This window comes from Podarcis gaigeae (genome assembly GCF_964106915.1).
Source record: "Podarcis gaigeae genome assembly, chromosome: 10".
In the NCBI taxonomy this organism is placed as follows: Eukaryota; Metazoa; Chordata; class Lepidosauria; order Squamata; family Lacertidae; genus Podarcis; species Podarcis gaigeae.
Genome location: NC_139686.1, coordinates 46130788 through 46155602, shown reverse-complemented (window position 1 = coordinate 46155602; position 24815 = coordinate 46130788). Strand labels below are relative to the sequence as shown.

Sequence of the window (24815 nt, the reverse complement as noted above, 5' to 3'; positions counted from 1 at the left end):
AAATGTGTGCAGCGCTGGCATACCCCGAGAGCGTCCCCGGTTGTCAGCTCGCATGCGGTCGAGAGGAAGTAATGCAACCGGAGAGGCTTAAGGGGGGTGGTAGTCTGCTTAAATGACTTGTGGATCTCACACACGAAGCCAAAATAGCCACTGATCCCAGTCGGAGTTTCAGGTTATTTGTGGCGATGACTGTCTCTTTTACGGACAAAAAAACCAGCCGAAAACCTACAGGACATGCGGCGCTCTCGATCTCTGCGCGATGACTACAAGTCCCAGCATGCACTGCGCCCCGGAGAAAGCACTCCCCGCCCCGCCCCGGCCTACCGCCCTGATTGGTAGGAGCCAAAGCAAGCGTCGGGAAAAACCTGTTCCTGGGTTCAGGGCTTTTCCTTGCTCTGGGTTATTACAGGGCGCACCGCGTGCCTGTTCAAAGGGTTTGCCGCGGGGCAGGCTGGGAGCTGTAGTCTCGCTGGGCTTGTGGCAGTTTCCCGGGCGGAAAGGGGGAGGTGGGCTACGCGGCGTCTCCCCGCAACCCAGCCAAGGCGCGCAAGTGGCTCCGCGGCGGCGGACCTCGCACACTCTGCAGAGGGCGGCTCTTCCTCTGCCCGGCTCCCCTGCGGTTGTGGCGGCCTCTCGGGAGTGCGGGACGACGACGACGCCACCCCTCCCTGATGGAATAGCTGGGAAGGTAACGAAAGGGGGCGCGGGGCGCGTGCTCGTTCCCGCGTGGCCCACCTGGTGGCCCCCGCGGGGCTGGGGGGGGCGCCCTACTGGGGTGGGCCAGCAAAGGGGTGCGCTTGGCCCCGGCAGGCCCCTCGGTGGGCGGTGGCGGGGTCGACCCATCGGGCAGGTTCGGGGGCCGCGCTGCTGCTCTTCCCTCGGGGGCGAAAGTAGCTGGGATCCCGCTTGAGGGATCCCTGCGGGTCCCACTCCTCGCCCTCGGGGTGGGGGATCCGGCTCTCGCAAATCCCCACTTGGCCAATGATCGTGCCTACTAGGGAACGTGTTGCGGGGGGGCGGGCTAATCTCTTTTTAGCATGCAGGGGAGAGGATGGTTTAAATAAGAAATAAAAGCAGTTCTGCACCCGAAGGCCTCTTGCACTTGAACCCGTTGCACCCGTTGCGCAGCAGCTGCTGGGTTGGTACGGAGTGGGGCTCGGGCCGGTTTCTTAGCCCGATCGACTGGTTGGTAGCTAGTGAGAAGCATCAAGGGCAGGAATCGTTTTTGGTTGTTTTTTTTTTTAAAGGGGGTAATTAATTTGCATTAAGAATCGGTTCACACATGCCTGCATCCGTCGCTTGATGTTTCATCACTTTACAGCCATCCAAAAGCAATACTTCAGCTGACGCCAAACTTTCCCCCCCTTTGTTGTGCATCATAACGTGCGAGTCATTGCGTGATGGTGCAGTTGAGCTGTGAATGTGCTCGTAGGGATGGGAGTCAGTCAAGTGGGCTGCAGTGGATTCAAATTAAAAAAACTGCAGTACACTGAACAGTACACCTAAGATAAGCCTGTTAGCGTTCAGAACACACCCTTAAAACGCCTCTTTGCTCACTGATAGCCCTAAATTAGTAATATTTGCATGTGTAAGAATCACCATAGATAGAAGCTCCATATCTCCTTGACTACAGTAGTTTATAGTGGTGACAGTTCACACCTACACGCACCCACCCTGATCAAGTGTTGAAAGTGATGTCACATTACATAGGAGTATGTGTGACATTAATTCATCATCCCTTAAAATAGCTACCTTGGGAAAGCTGAATACTGTAGTAATGAATGACAGCATTTTTACTTTTTAAATGATTCATTTATTTCTAGTCTAATCCATGATGTTGTAAATAAATAATGCAGAGGGAAAGGCTGTGAGTTTGGTTGTTTGGATAATAACAGCAAACAGGACCCAAAAAACACTAATACTGTAGCAGGAAGCAGCAACCAGATGTAGGCTGACATTTTCCCCCACTCTCCAATCCCAAATACAGTTGCTACTGTGTAAGCCCCATTGACTACAGGAGGAATATAATAATAACAATTTATTATTTATGCCCCGTCCATCTGGAATTACTTCTAATGAAACAAGTACAGGATTGTGCTGTCAGTCTGATTGTGAACAATCCTTTAGGCTTTTGGTTCACTGTTTCTTTTCTTTTTCCCTAGGTCAGTTTAAATAAAGGGGAAATTAAAATTTGTTGCTTGGGACTCTTTCTGTATGACGGTTAAAGTTGCTTCAGGGCAGGGGGTGACAGCTGTTTTGGGCCCTTGAGTACATCTGCAATTAGGAGAAACCCACACAGACACCACACACTCACCCCAACCAAGCACACATTGAACCTATTCTATTGGCTAGGGTATACTGCTTCTTTCAAGCCTTTTTCCAGTGAGAGAAGGGGGCCATGTAAGTGACTGAGAAGATCTCAGTGGGCACATGTTGGCAATCCTCGCTTTTAATGGAAGGTCTTGTGTCCCGCTTTATTTATCTGTGTGGGAACAGATAAATTTGATGTTGTTTGCACAGATTCGCTCCTGAAACAAAATAACTATGTCTTGACTCTGTCTAAAATAGATGTTTTTGTACTGTGTTTTTAAAAGGGGGTGTCACTTATGAGTCCAGGAGTTAAAAGTTTCTTGTTTTTCACTAGAAATATTTGAACTTTTTTGTATAAATAAGGTGGATAATTTACACTTCTACTGAGGTGCATGTTCAAATTATTCAATCCTTTGAGGTCTTGTAGTCTTTACCAGAGCTTTGTATGGAGTAGGGCTCTTTCCTCCCCTTAAGTCTGTAGAGGGAGTAAAATTACATATTGCATAAAATCCTGTGTGCTGCAAGAATTTCAGCACAGTGTCATACTGTCTTTTGCAAACATTAGATGCCCCAGGAGGTAGAGACCAGTGTTCCTTCTTTCCTACAACAACATGGGGAGGCCTAGTTCTTGCACCATTCAACTTCAGTGTACTTACTCAAGGAACATTCTAGCACTAAAATGAAAATGTGTCTTCTTTCACTAGTCATGTCAGACTGCTGGTTCCTTTCGGTCCCAGGTAGCACAGCCAATGGATAGGGATGATAGGAATTGTAGCTAGCAGCTGAAGGACTAAAGGTTTCCCAGCCCCGCTCCAGAGGGTGGAAATCCATCAGATCAAATACTAACTCCAGTACAGGATACTGGGTCACTATATCTTCTACAAAAATGGAATGGAAATGAAAACAACTTGGAATGCAACTCCATACCCATTTACTTGCTGAACTGAATCAAACTTCTGGATAAACATGTAGAGGAATACACTGCTCATTTTGTGGAATCTCTATGAAGGGCAGAAAGCTTTCTTGTGATAAATCTTTATCTCCGGATGGCTAACCTGTGGAATTCTTTGATGCTGTTGGATTACTATTCCAGTTATTCCTGACCGCTGGTCATACTGACTGGTACTTGATGGGCAGGGGCCCACACAATGTAAGGATTTAAAACAGATGTCAACATCACAAAATCCAAAAGATGTAGGTCAAGTGTGTTTTATATTGGGGAGCAATGAGTAGTTTCTAATGCAGTGGTATAAACGTCTAATGAAATTGTGAACAACTAGATTGCTTTGTTACATTCCAAATAAAACCGCAAAAAATGTCTTGCTCACGTGGGTATCCAGATTTTGGCACATTGAAGTATATGTTTTTGCAAGCTGAAATGGGTTGGTATAATGATTTCACTTTTTGGAAACATTCCCAAATTTTTATATGCAGCCTGAAGTATCTCACCTGCATGCAGTGCTTGATGTAGACCAGGTTGCAATTCCAGGCACACACTTGTAGTTCAGCTTCTGAGCTCTGGTGACTTCCCCTATTTCCCCATTTGAGCCTCAAAGAATCTGGCCCCAGGATGCCACAGACCTAGCAAGTAGCAGGACTTGTTTTAAATGATCATCTCTGTGACACTTCAAATGAACATTAAAGGCCATCCCACTCTAAATATAACTTTTCCAAAGCCCGTAAACCAGCACCAAGCAAGGGTGTGACTAACAATTGTTCTTAGGCTTGCTGCCTTGGCACCAGAGTGTCCTTTAGGAAACCTGATGAGTTGGTTGAAGATCCTGCAGCAGTGGAACAATGAACTGCTCCCCAGATAACACAAACCTTTGATTCATCTCTGCACCTTTCAGTTCATATGTACTGCACAGACAAACCACACAGCCCATTGTTACCTTAGTAGAAATCTGAACCTGGCAGCCAGGCCATACCTTCATTTTTATTTTTTATTTTTTATTTTATTTTATTTTATTTTATTCAGGAAGAGAATTGTACAAGGAGGTTTGGTAACCCTTTAAAGATTTCTGTGGCAACTTTATGGCAGCAAGTCTTCATTCTTTATTCTTTCTGGACTAAACTGCATACAGTCGTACCTTGGAAGTCAAACAGCTTAGTTCCCAAACGTTTTGACTCCCGAAAGTCACTCTTCTGGTTTGCAAACTATTTTTGGAAGCCAAACGCCCGACAGCCAATCAGAAGCCACGCTTTGGTTTTCAAACGTTTGGAAGTCGAATGGAATTCTGGAACGGATTCCATTCGACTTCCAAGGTACAACTGTATTATTTGATGTAGAACACAGTTGCTGTGTTTATGACCTCTAACCACCCATCTTGCCCCAGAGCCTTCTCCTCCCCTATCGTTCTGCCCGGACACTGAGGTCCAGCTCCGAGGGCCTTCTGGCGGTTCCCTCACTGCGAGAGGCCAAGTTACAGGGAACCAGGCAGAGGGCCTTCTCGGTAGTGGCGCCCGCCTGTGGAACGCCCTCCCATCAGATGTCAAAGCGATAAACATCTACCTGACATTCAGAAGACATCTGAAGGCAGCCCTGTTTAGGGAAGTTTTTAATATATGACATTTCAGTGTATCTTTTATCTTTGTTGGAAGCCGCCCAGAGTGGCTGGGGAAACCCAACCAGATGGGTGGGGTACAAATAATAAATTATTATTATTATTATTCATCTCTCCCATTGTAGTTCAAGCTTTCATTTGGTTGTTGAGTTTATATACAAGAAGTTCTACAACAGGAGTGGGGATCCTGTGGCCCTGTGGATGTTGCTGGATTTCAGTTCCCATCGCCCTGGATCATTGGCCATGGTGGTGAGGACTAATCAGAGTTGGTGTTCAACAGCATCGGGAGAGCCACAGGTCCCTCTCCCCTGTTTCAATAAACAGGACAGTTGCATTTCACATGGTTAGGCTTCAGCACCTGATACGAGAAAATAAGTAATTGTATTGATCGGCGCCAGTGATTCACACTCCTTGTTTTCTTGATTTGTTTTCTCTGCAGATGTATGCAGCTTCTGCTGTGCGTGAATGGGATAATCCTGTTAAAAATAGGGAAGCTGGAGCATAGCAGAAATGGATGAACAAGCTCTTCTGGGATTAAACCCGAATGCTGACTTAGACTTCAGGCAACGAGTAAGTTTAATTATACTTTTTTCTCATAATCTATGTGACAACAGGTAGCTCACTGGACATGAACAAGATGTTGATTTCAGCTTAGAGTAAATAGTTCAGACCCACAGTCGAAGATTCCACTGGTTTGAAAGTGTATGAGATGTTTTTTGAGGCTTCCACTCTTTGTTGGTACCTAGTGTTTTTTTTTTGAGAAGCATTGTCCATGTTATCACAGGTGTGGGCAGATTCCAGGTGTCCAGGATCCACTTTGTTCTAGACATCTGAGGTTCACCAACTGGGCTTGGGTGCAAAATAGTGACTTGGGATATATAGCCAGATGTAGATTAGTGTTCAGAAGATGGAATCAGCTACCTGCTGCACCTCATGAGCCATACACTGGGATAACCTGCATATATAAGAACAAATACATATCCACATTAACTGTCAACCAGGGATCCTAACAGACCAATTGTGTGTGAGTGTAACCTTTTTGTTGCTGCTGTTATTAAGCTGCTGGAACTCAGAATCCCTTGCCAATCTATGCAGTTCATCCAGTGATCAGCTAGTAGACCCCAGTCTTATTTTCTGTTCAACAGTGTACTATCCCTCTTCCTTTTCTTGGCTCCTTATTTATCTTGTAACCTAGGCCTTGGCCACCCCAATTCATTTTTCTCAGTGGCTTCCTCCTCTCATCCTTCCCTCCAATTCCTTTTTCTTAGTAGTTGTCCCCTTTGTTTCCCTTTCCATCGGCAACCCTGTACTTGCAAAACTGGCATAATGTCGACACTATTTTTCTCCTCCCCCGCACCCCACCTTGCTTGATTTAAAGTTACAGAGAAATTATGTATTCAGGGTTGTGTCCAGGAAAGTTGTCCCATGCCCAGTGCACAGAATTACCTGTGCAACAAGACTTCTCTCCCTCTCATCTCCTCACGTGCCCCCCGCATTCCACTTCATCTGCTCCAGAGGACTCTCCCACCCCAGATTGGGGTAGGAGGGGGGGGGGGGGAGAGAGAGAGAGAGAGAGAGAGAGAGAGAGAGAGAGAGAGAGTGTCTTATAGTCCATGCACTAATGGAAAGACTTCATTGAGTGCAACCCCATATGTTTACATTATTTTGGAGAAGATTCCTCAAGTGGCTACTCTAGCAACTTTCTTTACAGTTTCTGGAAACTTTACAGTATAAAGGAATTTATTTATTCATTCGTTCATTCATTTTAGGCATTGGCCTATTTTGAACAGCTGAAGATCTCTCCAGATGCTTGGCAAGTGTGTGCTGAAGCTTTAGCCCAAAGAATCTACAGGTAGATAATAAATAGTTTTGTTTTTTACATTTAATCTGAGAATGTTCTGAAGTTATATCACTTTGACATAAGATTTATTTATTTTTTTTGATGATTCACATGTCTCTGTTTAAAGAACCAATCAATTTCAGGGAGGTCACTAGACCAGATGAATTTGATGGGTGGCTTGTTGCTCCACCTTAACGACTAGAGCTAGACCCACCACAAAATATGCACAGCTGATAGCTAACAGCAGAACTATCAGGTATCAGCTTCCAGTTTCCACATGCCCAGCTCCCCTAGACTTCATACAACTTGCAGCTCTCTAAAAAGGAATGGTTTTGTAAGTGAAAGCGCAGGTGCTCAGGATGCTAAATACTGAATTTTAGGTTTGTTCAGTGTAGCCCTAGAATACACAGCCCACTGAAACTGGAATCACTGTGTCCCCACCCCAAGGGTTTAGTTTTCTGCCATGATACCAAATGGAATCTAGCCACAAAACCTTGGTGCTTGTATCCAGTTTTCAGAATGCACCTTTCACGCCGAGTGACTGTTACATACATTGTTTGATTGTGCATTGATTGTACCGTTCTTCTTTGTTTCAGCGACGATCACATCAAGTTCTTCTGCTTTCAAGTCCTGGAACATCAAATTAAATACAAGTGAGGTGGCATCTTTACATTTATAGAATTGCAGCAGACGGAAAGTAAACATAGAGCAATTATAACTGCTTGCATTTCTAGTAGTTCATGTGTGTCGTTTATTTTCTTCCTTGAATGTTGAAACCCCTGATTTAATGCATTTATTTCACTCTCAGTTGTGTAATTTAGCTGCACTGGAACGGCCAAAGGTTCACTCTGTGCCACCCAAAGCACTACTGAGGTTTTGTGCTGGACAGTTGGATGAAAAACCTTTGGGGCTCCCTGACAATTGGGGTGGTTCCTGATGCCTGCATATTTTCCTGGAGGGTGTAAATTAACCCTTGTGTGGTTTCTTAGCACATGGTACATCGCACTAACTAAACATGAGCCAGCACACAACAGTTACGGTACAGATCATGCTGATGGGCTGCAGGTTCCAGGGTTTAAAATATACATATGCAAGTTGAATGTTGTTTTGTCCTGTGTTTCAGGTATTCCCAGTTGACTGAGGTACAACATCAGCTAATTAGGGAAACACTCATAGCATGGCTACAGGCCCAGGTGGGTTTCTTCACAATTTGGTTATTAATATTGTATGCAAATATCTGCTTGCCGCTGTTCCCCAAAATGTTTCCAATATATTCTTGCATATTTTGAACCTACTGCATCTTGAAATGTTACTATAAAATGCTGGTTCCTTTCAGATGGTGAATTCTCAATCGGAGAAAACATTTATACGGAACAAAGCCGCACAAGTCTTTGCGTTGCTGTTTGTCACTGAATATCTCACGAAATGGCCCAAGTTTTTCTTTGATATCCTGTCTGTGGTAGGTCTCAATCCTCGAGGTGTGGACTTGTACCTTAGAATCCTTATGGCAGTCGATGCCGAACTGGTCGATAGGGATGTTGTTCATACATCAGAGGTAAGTTCCCTTCTTGCAATTCAAATGTACACTGTTCTATAGGTCCTGTTTTCCTAACTTGCCTTGCCTGTGAAAAGCATTTCTAAAAAAATGATTTCTGCTCTCATGGTGTTTTCTGTTCTGAAGTTTCTGTCTGCAGTTTAAGTAAACTCACAGTGCAATCTTACACATGTCTAGTCAGAATTAAGTCCTACTGAGTTCAATAGGACAGTCCCAGCTACAGCCTGACTCCTTTTGCTCCTCTTCAAACACAGAGGCCTTCTGATGAGACACTTTTGGTGGTCCCGCATGCCCCTGAGGGCCAGCTGGCCTTTACCAGGGGCCAAGCCTTCAGTGTGGCAGGTCTTGTGGAATGCCTCGCCAATTGAGTTTTCAAGCAGAAGTCATGGCTGCTTGTTTTTAGACACCTTCTAAAAACTGTGTTATTTAGACAGACATTTCAAAGCAGAGATTCTTTGCCAGCCAGCTTTCCCACTTAACACTTTTTTAAAACAACCTTTTGGCATTCTTGCAGCCACTACCTCCATTTTTTGGTGTATAAGAAAGCAGTGAGGGTGTTACCCCCAAAGTTGGCATTTGATATTCCTTTTTAAAATCTTAAATGTTAGTGTTTAGACTGGCACCAGCATTTTCCCTTCCAAGACTGACAAACTTATTACATTTACAGGAAGCCCGCCGAAATACCTTATTAAAAGATGCTATGAGGGAGCAATGCATTCCAAGTTTGGTGGAATCATGGTACCAAATTTTACAAACTTATCAGTACACAAATTCAGAGTTGACGTGTCAGTGCCTTGAAGTAGTTGGAGCTTATGTCTCTTGGATAGAATTGAGCCTGATCGCCAATGAAAGGTAACGTTTCTTTTGAATTAGGAACGCACAGACTAAACTCAATTTCTTAAATAAAATTTGGTTTTAAAAAACCAAACACAATTCCAGAAGCAACAGTCTTGAAGTTCTTTGGGCATTATAGCTGGGTTATATTATTTCCTGTCCAAAACAATCAATAGCAAATTGGTAAATGTAACTCAGATGCTTGCATCTACCGAGTAAAACTTTTGTGTATCCCTTTTAGATTTATAAACATGCTGCTAGGTCACATGTCTGTAGAGGTTCTACGGGAAGAAGCGTGTGACTGCTTGTTTGAAATTGTAAATAAAGGAATGGACCCAATTGATAAAACGAAACTGGTGGAGACGTTGTGTCAGGTGTTACAGTCGGCTGGCCTCTTCAGTGTTGACCAGGTGAGTTGCCTTCCGTAAAGAGAGAGAAAAAGCTTGTGTTGATAGGCCTGTGTCGTGATAGTGTCAGCAGCTGCTGTGTGCATAAGAAATAGGTAACATATATTTCTTTGCCAATGCCATCAGAAGTTTAGTATGCTGCTGATGGTTCTTCCCCTTATGCCAGTATAATTTGCTTCTCTTCCCTCCCATCCCAAACTCTTACTTCTGTCTTGTTTCTGAACTGATTCTCACCACCCCAATCGCACCTACTCATGTAGAGACTGGCAATTATATCAAATGCCAGTCATATAAATATGCTAGCAAATGTGCACAGAGGGTGAGACAGAAAGTCCTACCGGGTTGGTAGTTTCAGGGCTTCTGTGCAAACTGTGTTAAGTTGCTTGCATCATTAGCTGAGCTCCAGCTGCTGCAGGGCTGAATAGGATGCTTCCATCTGGCATGAACATAAGGAAAGCCCTGCTAGACAAGACCAAAGGCCTCCCTAGCATCCTGTTTCCCAGAGCAGCCACCAAGATGTCTATGGTAGGTCCACAAGCAGGAAGTGAGGACAATAGTCTCCTGCCATCGTTCCCCGGCAAGTGATATGTAGGGATATTCTGCCTCTGACCCTCAGGAAACATGTTTGGCATTTTCTGATAGCTTCCCTGCACATAATTGCTCAGAAATCCCATTAAGCTCAATAGAGCTAGTGTGTTTAGGATTGCAGCATAAGTAAATATAATAAATGCAATTATAAGTCTATCATAACTGTATCCATGTGTATGCCATTTTGGTTGATGTCATTAGAGGTTCAGGTGGATCAGTTGCTTTGGTGACGTAACCTAAAATTTTAATAATAATTTGATTAACCAACTTGACAGGAAGAAGATGTGGACTTTCTAGCCAGGTTCTCCAAACTGGTGAATGGGATGGGACAAGCACTGATAGCTAGTTGGACTAAACTTGTGAAAATTGGAGATATGAAGAATGCCCAGGATACTCTGCAAGCTATTGAAACAAAAGTGGCCCTAATGTTGCAGCTTCTAGTTCATGAGGATGATGATATTTCTTCTAATATTATTGGGTTTTGCTACGACTATCTGCATATACTGAAGCAGGTAAATTGCTCTTCTTGCATGAAAGCTAACAGTAGAGCTTCATTTTGAAGGAAATGCAGCCTGGTGAAATCTTGGACTCTGAAATATCTAATTTTTTAAAAACCAAACAGATCTCCATGCTTTGTTTCTAAAACCAATGACCAGTGTTAATATGCAGAAAAGGCCTCAGCCCAATATACCCCATCATTCAGCCCAGACACTGAGGTCCAGCGCCAAGGGCCTTGTGGCGGTTCCCTCACTGCGAGAAGCGAAGTTACAGGGAACCAGGCAGAGGGCCTTCTCGGTAGTGGCGCCCACCCTATGGAACACCCTGCCATCAGATGTCAAGGAAATAATTACCAGACTTTTAGAAGACATCTGAAGGCAGCCTTGTTTAGGGAAGCTTTTAATATCTGAAGGACTATTGTATTTTAATACTTTGTTGGAAGCCGCCCAGAGTGGCTGGGGAAACCCAGCCAGAGGGGTGGGGTATAAATAATAATATGATAGTAATAAGAGTAATAATAAATTGCTTGAGACACTTCAAAAGTAAAGTTTGTTCTTTCTTTTTGCAGCTTCCTATGCTTTCAGAGCAGCAGAAAGCTAATGTAGAGGTAAGAGTGATTAAAATATTTTTTCCCCAGAGCTTGTAACTGAAAAGAAAGATCTCTTTTGTCTTCTATCCCCCAAAACCTCATTATGACTAAAATGTATTGGGCTCTATCCAGTGACGTCATCCTGCTGCTGCAAGGACTTCTGCCTGCACAACAGCACCTCCTCTCCCCACCATGCTCCTTGTATCCCTCTATATTTCTGTTCTGGACGTTCCCCATACCCTGTGAAGCAGATTTTGGAGAGAGTAGACAGGGAGAGGAAGTTTTGTTGCATAGGTGGAAGGAAGTCCTTGCATTAATGGGATTGCTTCGTTGGACACAACCCTTTGAATTGACTTTGCTTTTTAAAAGAGATGATGCAATGCATACTTCTTTTTTTAAGTCGAGAGTTTGATGCTAGCTGATCAACTGTTTTCCATTACTACAGGCAATTATGTTGGCTGTTATGAAGAAACTAACCTACGATGAAGAATACAACTTTGAAAATGAGGTTAGCTGTCACATTTGGCAGGTTTTTGCTTTTCATGGTTTAGCTTTTCGAGAAGTGGTTCAATAATGTCTTGGTAACGCTTGAGGAATTGTTTTAGTATTCAAATACGTGCCAATGTAAACATTCCATATAGGACAGGGAGAAGGGGACACTTTAGTTTCTAGGGACCACAGTGCCAAGCAGCAAACATGGACGTGTGTTCTTAAATGCATGTGTTTGAAGCTCTCTGCATGCGTCCTCATTGCATGTGAAGCAGAAATCTTATTTTTATCAAACGCTGGTAGAAATGAGGAATGGGTGAGCTTTTTGTTGTTGTTCTCCTTGTGTCAGGCAGGCATAAGAAGCCAAAGCAGTGAGGAAGGGCCTTTGTCCATTCTAAGGCATAGCTCTTTTCTTTGTACAAATGCCTTCTTGAGTAGATTCAGTTGAAGTGAAACTCCTACCTTTATGGAGCCACACTTTCCCCTAATACTATGCTAACCCCCTGAAGAAACTTGAGGATAAACAGCTACTTCCTTTCTTTATGTTGAGAAGGCCCATCCAGTTTCGTGGTCTTCACAAAGACCAAAAGCAGCGTGAAACCAAATAAGGGCTCTTGGGATTTTTCAGTGGGGCGATGGTTCAAAGACTTAACTTCTGGTTAGTTTCCATGTGACCACTTGACGGTGGTGTGTGCAGCTTGACAAAAGTACTAACTCATCTCTTGCAAACCTCCATGATTAGGAATGAATGACTCTTGCCAGTGTGAGAGAATATCATCACAAGTTAGTTAGCTAAACACTTCATTGTTACGCAAAGAAATTTTACGTCCCTGCAGTCAAAAAGATCAGACGTATGTTTGTGTTTTATCTGTTCTTATTTCAAAGAATAAAAAGTAACACCTTTGGTCCTGTTCATGCCAATACACACGTTGACAGGGTGAAGATGAAGCAATGTTTGTAGAATATCGGAAGCAACTTAAACTATTGTTGGACAGACTTGCGCAGGTTTCGCCTGAATTACTCCTGGTTTCCGTACGGAGGGTTTTTAACACTACATTGCAGTAAGTTTTGTGTTAGCTTTGTTAAGTGTTTTTCCCTAGTCCATCCTGGTCATTTGTTGCTGCTTCTTTTTTTAAGCATCAAAAAATTATGTTGACATTTAAGAATCCCAGAGATTACTTGTCTCGTCCACATTAAATGATACAGAGAAAATACTTGAATCTTTGTATGCTCCTTTGGAGCTTCTAGTCTCTGGTATCCAATATAATCTTATTAACACCTGGTAAGTCAGGATTCATTCGTTGGTGCTTAATTTGGCCATTGTGTGTTTCTTATCAGTCTGTTCCAATCTGCGTGGGATGAATAAGTCATTCACTGTAAGATTGATTGTGGCTATTTTGGGGTCTTTTTAAGTGTGTGTGTGTGTGTGTGTGTGTGCATGCATATGCCTTACTTGGGCCTATTCTATTCTGTTTTATAGGAATTGGCAAACTAAGCCATTTATGGAAGTGGAAGTCGCAATCAGGCTACTGTATATGCTGGCTGAAGCTCTTCCAGTATCTCACGGGGCTCACTTTTCAGGTGATACAAAAGCCGGGGCTCTGCAGGACATGATGCGGACTGTAAGTACAAAACGAACTCAAGACAGTTTTCCTTTTCAGCAAGCTTTCTTCAGTTAAGGTGACTCCTCCTTTCCCCTCTCTTGCAGCTGGTTACATCGGGTATTAGCACCTATCAGCATACATCAGTAACCCTGGAATTCTTTGAGACTGTGGTCAGATATGAAAAGTTTTTCTCCATTGAACCTCAGCACATTCCAAATGTTTTAGTAAGTCCATAGTAATTGCTTCCTTTTATTTTTTTTATGTGCGTTGGTTATCAGTAATGCTTCTACATCCCCAGACAGTTTTTTGTAAAAGGAGTTTGGGAAACAGTTTTACCTCTTTTCCCAATTTATTACCCTTTTCCATCATGCAATGTGGCTTAAAGCAATCAAACTCTTTCTGTCTTCAATTGCAGATGGCCTTCTTGGATCACAGAGGTCTTCGCCATAGTAATCCAAAAGTGCGAAGCAGAGCAGCTTATCTTTTCTCCAGATTTGTCAAATCCCTCAAGTAAGTTGCTTGAAACCTAGAGACTTAACGAGAATATTTTCAGAAATAAAAGCGCTATTTCCCGCGCCCCCCCCCCCCCGGAAAATGAAGCTTCATAATCATCATCATTCTTTACAGTGGTACCTCGGTTTAAGAACAGTCTGGTTTAAGAACAATTTGGTTTACAAACTCTGCAAAACCAGAAATAGTGTCTTGGTTTGAGAACTTTACCTCGGTCTAAGAATGGAATCCAAACAGTGGAAGGGCACCGGCGGCGGGAGGCCTCATTAGGGAAAGCGTGCCTCGGTTTAAGAACGGTTTTGGTTTAAGAATAGAGTTCCGGAATGGAATAAGTTCATAAACCGAGGTACCGCTGTATTTGCAAACCACTTTTCCATGGCCAGCCATGCTCAAGGCAGCTCACAACATCAAAAAGTTTACATAAGTTAATTCGCTAGCAATGCCTATATGTTTTCCGTAAATGTGTTTCTATTAGGTTACAGGTTTAATTCTAAATAAACAAATTAAGGGTTTTTGGCTTAAGATTGCATTTACTGATGAACAACTCATTCCAATAAATAGAGAAGATTCGGGTACTTCCCCCCCCCCCTTTGTACTCTTGCAGTACAAGATGTTATAACTTCTAAATTGATGAAAAATACTGTTTGACTGTACAATTCAACACATCCATTACTGTAAAATGTTTGTAAGCATATTTGACTCCTGTGTTTCAGCAAACAAATGAACCCTTTTATTGAAGATGTGCTGAACAGAATACAAGATCTCCTAGAACTTTCTCCACCTGTAAGTATTTCCTTTTGTCTTCAATAGAAAGGTCAAAGAGGCTGGGCCCATAATAGCGGGGAGGAAGGCAGGACAACGTTATACATTCTGAATTGCTGTCAATATATAGGAGATAATGCAAATGTACACATGCTGCTTGCATGATTGTCAGGTAGTCATGTTGCTTATAGTCTGCAACTTACCAATGTATGCCTCATTTGGGTTGTTCTTTAAACGATCTTAAAAACCTAAGTCGGAAGCTTCCTGGGGCACTCCATAGATACAATGTCAGATTATAGACTGGGTGTTATGGCTGTTCATGACCCGGGTTTCTAGAACCCTGGAGCTGCTTAAACCTTCTGAGCAATCCTTTGTTTACCAATACCCTTCTTATCATATAGCATAGTACTACCTATGGAGACTATTTCCCCACCTCCATTTTCCCAGGTTTTTGCCCCCCCCCCCCCAGCATTCACATCTTTAACTGCTTATTGTTTTGATACAGATTCCCTAAATACAGTGGCGTAGCGTGGGGGGTGCAGGGGGGTTGGCCGCACCGGGCGCAACATCTGGGGGTTAGGGTTAGGGGGCGCAAATTACTTGCCTTGCCCTGGGTGCTGACAACCCTCGCTACGCCACTGCCTAAATAGGATACAATGTGCATTATTCAACTAACATGCAGAGATTTCAACTTGTGTGGTGGGACTTCTCCTCTTCCCTCCCGTGGCTTCCCCATATCTGCTCCAGAAAATTTGGGGAACCCCTAGAACAGATTTTTTTGGGGGGAGTCCAATTGTGCAAGTGGAAATTCTTGTGCTGATGGGAATCATTACTCAGCACTATTTTATATGCAATCCATGGAACTTGAGCAGCTAAACAATTGTTTCTTCATTTAACAAGAAGTCCTTCAGAATGTAAATCTCTCATTGGTTCCTGGACCCATTTAGTATCTCTTACATTGGGAACTTCCAGTGCAGACCAGAGTGAATGTTGCATTCCAGACCCATAGGCAGTCCCATAAGCGTTTGAGACTTTTGAGATAAACTTCACATTGTTGTTGTGGCATGCAAAGTAGGTGGAATATACTAACGGAAGTGATTATTTCCAAATAAGTAGCATCCATAGTGGTAACCCAGCCTCATGAAAGATTTGAGCAGTTTGGGGTAAGGTAGCGTGGAGTGTTGCTGTACAAATAGGTTGTTTTGTGTTTGATTTTTTTTTTTTAAAAAAAGCTAATCTAGATTTCTGCAAGTAGAATTTAACAGGAAATATCTGAACATAAAGCTCTCCTTTGTTTTCTGGTTCCAGGAAAATGGCTACCAGGCTTTTTTAAGCAGTGATGACCAACTGTTCATTTATGAGACTGCTGGAGTACTAATAGTGAACAGTGACTACTCTGCAGAACGGAAGCAGGCTTTAATGAGAAATCTTTTGACTCCTCTAATGGAGAAGTTTAAAGTGCTGTTAGAAAAACTTATGATGGCACAAGATGAGGATAGACAAATGGCATTAGCTGATTGTCTGAATCATGCTGTTGGCTTTGCAAGGTGGGAACAATATATAGTTTATTCAACATGCATACAGAGGTATAAGTTTAAAGAAGAGGGTTGCGGACGGCTGTTTGCAAACTCCAATATTAGCAGAGGTTCACATGTTTGCTAAAGTCTTAAGCTTGGGGGGGGGGGTTCCCCCTCCTGATATTGCTTAATTTCCTACCCTGTTATGGGAATAAAGCTTGGGAATCTGATTTGGTGGTGGAAGGAAGTCTCTTAAAAGTACATCCCTCTGTGACTAGAAATACTGAGAGCTACAAAAATAAAAAGGCCTTGTGGAAACTGAATTCTGTTGCTCCCAAATCTGGAAAAAAATACTTATGACTAAATGTGTTGTTAATAAATATTTATCTATCAGTGCCTTCAAATAGTGTAGGATGTAGCCCAAAGAGCCTACTGGGCATAGATTTACAAAATTTCTTCAGAAAAGTCCCTGTAAATTCAAAGTGCAATTAAGTAACTAAAACATGGCAACGATGATAAAAATGTTTTAGCTGTTGCATCAGATTTGCTTTTAGTACTGGTCTGATTTGAGAATAGCATAGCTGAAATATTTTTAAATGGCTCAACCTAAGGGTCTGCCTGCTTTTGTATGGCAAAAACCTTGACGACTTCTTCTTTTGCACAGCCGTACTAGCAAAGCTTTCAGCAACAAGCAGACAGTAAAACAATGTGGCTGCTCTGAAGTGTATCTGGACTGCCTGCAAACCTTTTTACCGGCTCTCAGCTGCCCCTTGCAGAAGGAAGTTCTCCGAAGCGGTGTCCGCACCTTCCTTCACCGAATGATTATTTGCTTAGAGGAGGAAGTTCTTCCGTTTATCCCTTCAGCCTCTGAACATATGCTCAAGGATTGTGAGGCAAAAGACCTTCAAGAGTTCATCCCTCTCATAAACCAGATCACAGCTAAGTTCAAGGTAGGCATCTCCCTTGATATAAAAGGTGAGGAACTAAACTAAGTGTCTCTTGAGCCGGCCTACGAAGTGAGATCATCACCGGAGGCATTGCTCTGAGTGTTCTCACCATTTGAAGTTAGGTGGATGATGGCAGTCAGAAGGGCCTTCTTGGTGGTGGTGCCCCAATTGTGGAATGCCTGGCACCTCCTTCAGTGTGCTTTCAGTGCCAAATACCCTTTTTTTGTTTTTCCAGGCCCTTAACAAATTTTATCGGTCTAGTGCCTGAATTTATCATTCATTTAGTGTCATTTGTTTTTTACCTGTTGGTTGTATTTGCAAGCTGCCCTGGAAATATTTTGTATTGATAGGCAGCAGTTACCCTTTAGAAACAAGATGTTTGAAACGATACCTTCCGAAGCAGGATGTCTAACTGCAGAGAAGCCCGATTTTCTTTTCTTTTTAATCCCTCTGTTAGAAAGTGGATTTTTTGGAAAAGGAATTTGAAAAAGAGACTGTATTCAAGTGAGGGTATTCATGTGTTAGTGGTAGATGCAGAATTCTAATATAATAGCTACAGTCAGTGATGCTGTGCAGTTGAGCCTTCAGCATTTTTAAAAACCTTGCTTCCTTCTTATAATGAGATTCTCTCCCTTGCTTGTGCAAACTGTAATTTGCTCCAAAATAGGGGACTGAAGCCCATTTCAGATCATATTTTAGTCCCCAGGTTGTGGGCAAACCATACATTACCCAGTTTGGTTTCAACAGCAAGCTATGAATTTAGTCAAACCAAGGGAAGGAAAGAGATGGGGTTCTCAACGGACCAGCCCAATGGGTTGGCTGCTGTTAATTCTCTGTAAAACAGGAGTAGACCTGCATCATCCAATTAATTGCATGGTTCAAAGGGAAGGAATGTAAAGCAGTTTCCATAGGCTTCTCAACACTATTTTTAATATAATGCCTTGTGAACATAAAGCAATAAATTATCTTGTGTGGCTTGTTTGGCTGGCTGAAAGTGCCATTCCACATGGGTAATTATAACTAAATTAACTAACTTAAAACTAAGACTTGAGAATCGTTTGGCCATCATCATGGTGTCATCCAAAATAGCACCCTGTGTACTGCAGAAATCCATTCAAGCCCCAAATGTCTTTTATGTGAAAGTGCAGTTTTTGTATTTCAACTCCTGGAATCCCTGCTAAAAAGGCAGAGGAAGTTCTTAATATAGATGCTCTCTGTTATCACAAAATTTGGATTTATCTTGGGAAGTTTGCATTGATCTAATAAGTTTGAGTTGAGAGAAATAAGCAATGTTAATCATTGTACATTTAGATATATAGACTTACCGTTAGAACTTTGTATCTTTAATATGGAAGTATAATAAACTAAAGACAAGTTGCTTGCCTTTTAGTTTATGGTATGTTTTGCTCTTGCTCATCCATAAATTTAATTTTGTCAACTTATATATTCCCTGTCCCAATAGAACCAGGTCTCCCCATTTCTCCAACAAATGTTTATGCCTCTGCTGCGTGCTATTTTTGAAGTCCTGCACCGCCCAGCTGAAGAAAATGACCAATCCGCTTCATTAGAAAAGCAGATGTTACGAAGAAGTTACTTTGCCTTTTTGCAAACCGTCACTGGTAGTGGAATGAGCGAAGTCATAGCCAATCAGGGTAAGGCATGGCTCATGATGGGAGACTGGTTTCATAGCCATATAATTCTTCTAGTATGGAAGTGTGGTTCTTTAGCAGTGAAAGAACTGTGTAGTTCAGAAGTTCAGTTCTAGAATGTTCTTAAAGTGCTTTGCTTAGATAAAATGCATATGGGTTGTATCTAACCAAGTCCATTTATTTCAGTAGATCTTTTCTGAGTACACCTTAGGTCAGCTATAACCCTGTACAATTATTATGTGTGTATTCCTTGGAAGGGAAATGCTTTGTAACACATGATTTATATATGGAAAACAAATTGGCCGGCTTCGCACTTTGCTCTTGACAGACCAGAACAGGTTGTTATTTATTGCCACTTCATTGGTTTGAATAAGATTTAATTGAGATTTCCTTCCTCTAGGTGCAGAGAATGTAGAACATGTGTTGTTCACCATCATCCAAGGAGCAGTTGATTACCCAGATCCTATTTCTCAGAAGACATGCTTTATTATTCTTTCAAAATTAGTGGAACTCTGGGGTAAGGTTGCCTTCATACCATAATGACTTAAGTTTGATACCCACAAAAAAATGATTTTCAGTTTTTTGTGTTCCGCCTTCAAATGTTGTCGTAGTCACTGTGGGGATGTGTCCTTTTCTTCATACTGTGTGGTGCTTACCAGTGGCGTAGCGTGGGTTGTCAGCACCTGGGGCAAGGCAAGTAATTTGCACCCCCTAACCTGTGGATTTGCGCCCCCTAACCCGTGGATTTTCGCCCCCTAACCCCCAGATCTTGTGCCCCGTGCGGCCCCCCCTGCACCCCCCCCGCTACGCCACTGGTGCTTACCCTTGATGATGAGAACCAGAGAAAAGTCTGAATATTCTTGTTTGCCTTTTTTAGGAGGCAAAGATGGACCTGTGGGTTTTGCTGACTTTGTCTACAAACACATTGTTCCTGCATGTTTCTTAGCACCTTTAAAGCAAACCTTTGACTTAGCAGATGCACAGACAGTATTGGTATGTATTCCGAAGCCTGACAACATTGGGAAGTGAATGGCTAAATGTCCTGTAGGCACACCAAATTGGGCGGTGGGTGGCTCTCCTCAGGTCTTCTAAGATGCAGGAGCTCAGAGGAATCTGGAAAGCCTGCTCACAGAATATGGAAACCTTTGGGGCTTTTTAAAAGAACTCCTATACATAAGAGGCAGTTGGAGCCATGTGGCTTCTTGGTAAATCATGTCTCCATGGCTGATACCCTGAATGCCGACATACACAAGTAGTAGAATTCAGGGCCTCCGCTGGGTTCAGTCTGCCAAATGTAGATTGTTTAGAGCTCCTGATAAACTCCACAAGAGAATTCAGCAATCCTGAAATCTGGCAGCAGATTCCATCTGGCTTAGAATTCTGGCATTGGTAGAAATAGTTAGCCACTCTAGTAAGCTTAAAGCTCTCTTAAAGAATGTGCAAAGCTCTGGCTTTATTTTGAAGCCTTTCTGCTGCTAACAAAGGTTACTTTTACAATGAACTATTAGCCCCAGAAAGTGTAAATGTAGCATGTAATTCAAACTACCGAAATTCCAATACTCAAATGTTTGTGCTGAAGTATTTTTGTTTCGTTTTTATAAGGCTTTATCCGAGTGTGCAGTGACACTAAAAACAATTCATCTCAAAAGGGTAAGGCTTTTGGAAATAGTGACTATTATATTAATAGCCTTTTTTTATCTTGTCAAAAACACTGTTTCAGTTCACAATTTGCAGGTTGTAGAAGGGAGGCTCTGTGGAGGGTGGATTTCCTGTTTTGCTTGTGTTTTCTCCCTAGTCTGTATTGGCTTCGTCATACTCCTGTATGAAATCCAGGAAGAAAATTCTGCAAGTGAACTTCGTGAATGTTGCTTTTAAAAATAAGTCACAGGAACAGGGTACTTGCACATTTCAGCTGAGTTTGCATTCCTTCTGGCTGCAAAAATACTGAGCCTCCTGATTAGTTAAAAATGTTTTGCCATTCTTGCAGCCTGTTTTTCCCAAAATGGTCATATGTCAGAGTTACGACAGTCTGTATATGCAAAGTGATAGGAGGGGTGTGGTGTTATCTAACATAGGAACTTACACAGTTACGGTTTTTTTAAAATGTTTGCTTTTCTTTAGCCTGTGTGGTGCCTTTTTGAATGTAGAAGTGATACAGCCCCACTTCAGACAATCATATTTTGATTCAATAAGCTGAGATATGAACAAGCTTTTTGCCCTCACATGCAGCCCCTTTGCTCAAGCCATGCTTAAACTATGAAGTTTCTAATTAGCCATTGTTTCCTGTTTAATCTGAAATAGAAAACTATAGTTCCCAGCTTTGGAACAAGTCGGGATCTTAAATCAATTTGGTTTAAGATCCCCCTCTTCCAGTTTTTGGCTACACTGGCCAAAGCCAATCTATGATTTTATTAACTGGATAAAAACCTGTAATGTGGAACAGGTTCAAATGATAAAATACCTAACTGCAAAAACACTGCTTGGATGTTCCTTTTCGTAGGGCCTTGAATGTATTCAGTATCTCCAACAAGAATATCTACCTTCGCTGCAGGTAGCTCCTGAAATAATACAGGTAAAACTTATTATTTGGCTGATGCATAGGATTGGATCTAACAGGACTAGTGAAGGTTACATCCCATCTTCCTGGCAGCTCCACAGTTCCCCTGAGGGCGGTGGGATCCTGTTGAATGAGGTAGCATGCTAAGCTGAGGGGAAAGGTGGAGATCCCAAAAATCCTTTTAGCTAATCCAGTTCGGGTTTTCCTGTGGGTAACGACGTTTGTTATTTTCAAGCAAAACATACTGTAGTATGATTGCAAGTTATAGCAAGAGAGTTTGATGATTTTGCTGGATCAGATTCTTAATCTGGTGCTCAAGGCGCACAGCGCATCTAATAGTTGAGGTAAAAGCGCATGACTGTTCTTGTCATTAGTCTATTTATCCTAAGCAGTAAGTGTCATTTACTTTCTAAAAGATGACTGAGAACTAACTTGTATCTGCAAGGTGTATTTTATATGCACTAGAGAAGATACTTCTGCACACAGATTGTCTTGCTATATGAGAACTGTGCTTGTAGAAGGTTTTGTGCAGGGAGAAACAAAGCCACCACGAGAATTTAAGGTTTCACAGAGATAACACAGTTATCCTTGTGGTGACAGAGAAATCATTGCATGCAGGAGCCCAAACACACATAGTCACCTGCCTCCTCGCACACAGATCTATAGATAGATCCCATTTCTAAATGGTTACATTTTCATTAGGATTGGAAACAATTTCCAGGTACAATGGAAACAGTTTCCACATACAGCATTTTTATTGTTGAATCTTTCATTATTCTTATTCTTATTCTTATTTTGAAAGGAACACATTCGTAGTTGCTGAAAAAAATAACCATGTTACTTCAACACAACAGTGCAAACTATTTGCTCATTATTATGGTGCTTTTCTTGTTTTTCTTGTAGGAATTTTGTCAAGCACTTCAGCAGCCTGATGCTAAAGTTTTTAAAAATTACTTAAAGGTAGGTTAAATTTGCATCAGTATTCCATCTTTCACGGGTGAAGGCATTTTGTCATGGATTAAATAGGTCTTGCATGTATCTGCTTGCATTTACCATAAACTCTGAATTAAGGGCGGGGGCCTGCAGCCCTCCAGATGTTCTTCAGCTCCCATCTTCCCTGACCTTACTGGCTGGGGCTGGTGGGAGTCCCAACATCTGGGAGGCTATAGATTTTCCAAACCAGTATTAACTCTGAACAATACTGCTTGCTACAGAAAGCTATTATTATACCAACATAGAAACCACCTTCATGCGTTAATAATGTGAAGGGAATCCATGTAAGGGGAAATGAGCCACATCCTTGAACAGATCTGGGCTGAGGTTGTAGCTTTTCACCCCTTTCCATTTTACTCATCTTTTGAATATTTTAGGTGTGTGTTTTCAATTGATAGTTTTAATGTTTCTTTTCGCTCGGAGGTTTTCTTAGTCAAGCAGTATGTAAGCTTCATTAAATAACGTTTTAGGTGGCGTTGGTTGAATTACTAATTTCATATGCAGCTTACAGTATTTTATATGACTTTTCAATTTAACTATGGCCAAGATAGCTGTGTTGATGACTTGCCTTAAAAATAGCATGTGAAAAGTTGCTGAAGCATTTTATCAACTTATCTTGGAGGGTTGAAACCACCCTTAAGGCAAATAGCACACAATATAAGCATCACATCTATTTCCTATCCTGGTGGGAGACTCGGTTGCCAACTTACTTACTGCTCTTCATGGTGTCTAAGAAATGAGTCCCATAAGCGGAAGCTTGCTCAAGGACTTCCACTAGCACAATGGGGCTTTCCTCCCCCCACATACCCCCAAAATGGTTCTGGGAGGTTGGGGGGTACTTCCCAGTTCATGTGGGAATGAGGGGGGAGATGGCCTCGTCTGGCAAGCTGCAATACTTTTCACATTTCTGTAGCGCTACGCTGAATTCCTCCCAGAGATTTGATAGTCTCTTTGTTAGCTGCAAATGGTCCTGTTTAAACCTGATTTCTGCCACTGGCAATGTACTTTTATTCTTAGCCTAGTGGTAATGTTCTTCTGTGCTTTCTTCTTCTCTAAAACGATATTTACTTTCTTTTAAAAACAGGTATTCTTTCAAAGAGCAAAGCCCTAAGAGATCTACTGAAACCTTTGACTGTTTCCCCCAATCAGGATCTCCAGATATTAATTTGTATGAATGCAAACTCCTGTGCCATTCAGGCTTACTTTTTCTTTTGGAAGACATTGCTCTGTGCTTCAATCAGTATGTGTATTAGCCTTTTGGTGTAAAAGTGCAAATGCAATGCCCTACATTGTGTTGGTTGATGCACATGCGGCACGTGGGCAACACGTCTTGCCTGCCTGCCTACTCAGAAACACTCTGATAATTGTGTGCTGTAATTAGTACAGCAAAAAGAAAAATCCTTTTTTTTATTTTGAAATTTAAAAAAAATGTATAAATTCCTTCCAAGCCCATAGGAATGGTTATAAATTGTGTACATTTTTAAATACTGAGTAAGATATTTGCATATTAGAAATGAAATTCGTTTGTTCATGCACGGTGATATAAAATAAAGCAATCAAACTTGGTTTTGTAGATAGATGTTTCATTGGAGCGGTCTTAATGCTGAAGTGTATGCTACAAAACAGTTATTAATGGATCAGATTTACAAGAAGATCTGGTTCTACATTTTTATACAGAAAAATAAATTTTATTCAATGAAATCCACAAGTTCTCATGAGTCATTGGTTGTTTTCTTGGCATTTGTGGTTAAATAATGGAAGGCTGTGTCTGTGCTATACACACTACATAGAATGGTCTTTTTGGGGGGTCTTAACCCTCCCCCCAAAAAATCATGGCTGAGCAGATATTTGGTGGTGTTTACAAGTTTCTTGTACCCCTGGGGAAGTCTCAGTATAGGGCTCAATGGAGTTTTCTTCCATTATCCTTGACAATCCCTTGACCACACACAAGTATAGGCGCTGCAGTAACTTCTAGGGGGAAGTGGTCTTGCTGAGATAGGTATATGATAAGCTATGGCTGGTGAACTGCACTGTGCCACATGCTTATCTCCATAAAATCCCATCTTGTGATTCTTAGAGGACAAACCACAGGATATGAGTGTAGTAGTCCTCTTCCCCTTGAGTTGCCATCAAGATCTTCAGAGGCACACCATCTCTGATAACGGATGTACCATAATAGTCACCATGCCTAAAAGCCACGTCGTAATGTCGTAGTAGGTCATGGGTAGGCAAACTAAGGCCCGGGGGCCGGATCTGGCCCAATCACCTTCTAAATCCGGCCCGCAGATGGTACAGGAATCAGCGTGTTTTTACATGAGTAGAATGTGTGCGTTTATTTAAAATGCATCTCTGGGTTATTTGTGGGTCACAAGAATTTGTTCATATCTTTTCCCCAAAAATATGGTTCAGCACCCCACAAGGTCTAAGGGACAGTGGACTGGCCCCCTGCTGAAAAAGTTTGCTGATCCCTGTCGGTGGTGATTACAAAATAAAGTTGCTTTGGTCATCACACTTTTTGTATCTTCATCATTGAGCTGCCCTTTTGAGACCCGATCAGTAGTTAGCATTGAACTGAGATTCCAGTGTTTTGTGTTGTATCTGC

The 24815-nt window shown here is 42.1% G+C and overlaps 1 protein-coding gene across 1 annotated transcript; it reads left to right on the top strand.

The window, feature by feature from the left end:
• Positions 1–19: 19 nt before the first annotated feature.
• XPOT (exportin for tRNA) lies at positions 20–23915 on the top strand. Its single transcript, XM_083699100.1, has 25 exons — positions 20–688; positions 5314–5444; positions 6644–6726; positions 7311–7367; positions 7838–7907; positions 8051–8269; positions 8937–9121; positions 9345–9513; positions 10374–10610; positions 11165–11203; positions 11631–11693; positions 12611–12735; positions 13155–13296; positions 13383–13502; positions 13694–13788; positions 14502–14571; positions 15859–16097; positions 16732–17017; positions 18477–18666; positions 19064–19180; positions 19541–19656; positions 20266–20313; positions 21164–21235; positions 22124–22180; positions 23298–23915. Exons 2-25 carry the CDS (start codon positions 5385–5387, stop codon positions 23322–23324), a joined length of 2886 nt encoding a protein of 961 aa, XP_083555226.1. The 5' UTR covers positions 20–688; positions 5314–5384; the 3' UTR covers positions 23325–23915.
• The last annotated feature ends 900 nt before the right edge of the window (positions 23916–24815 follow it).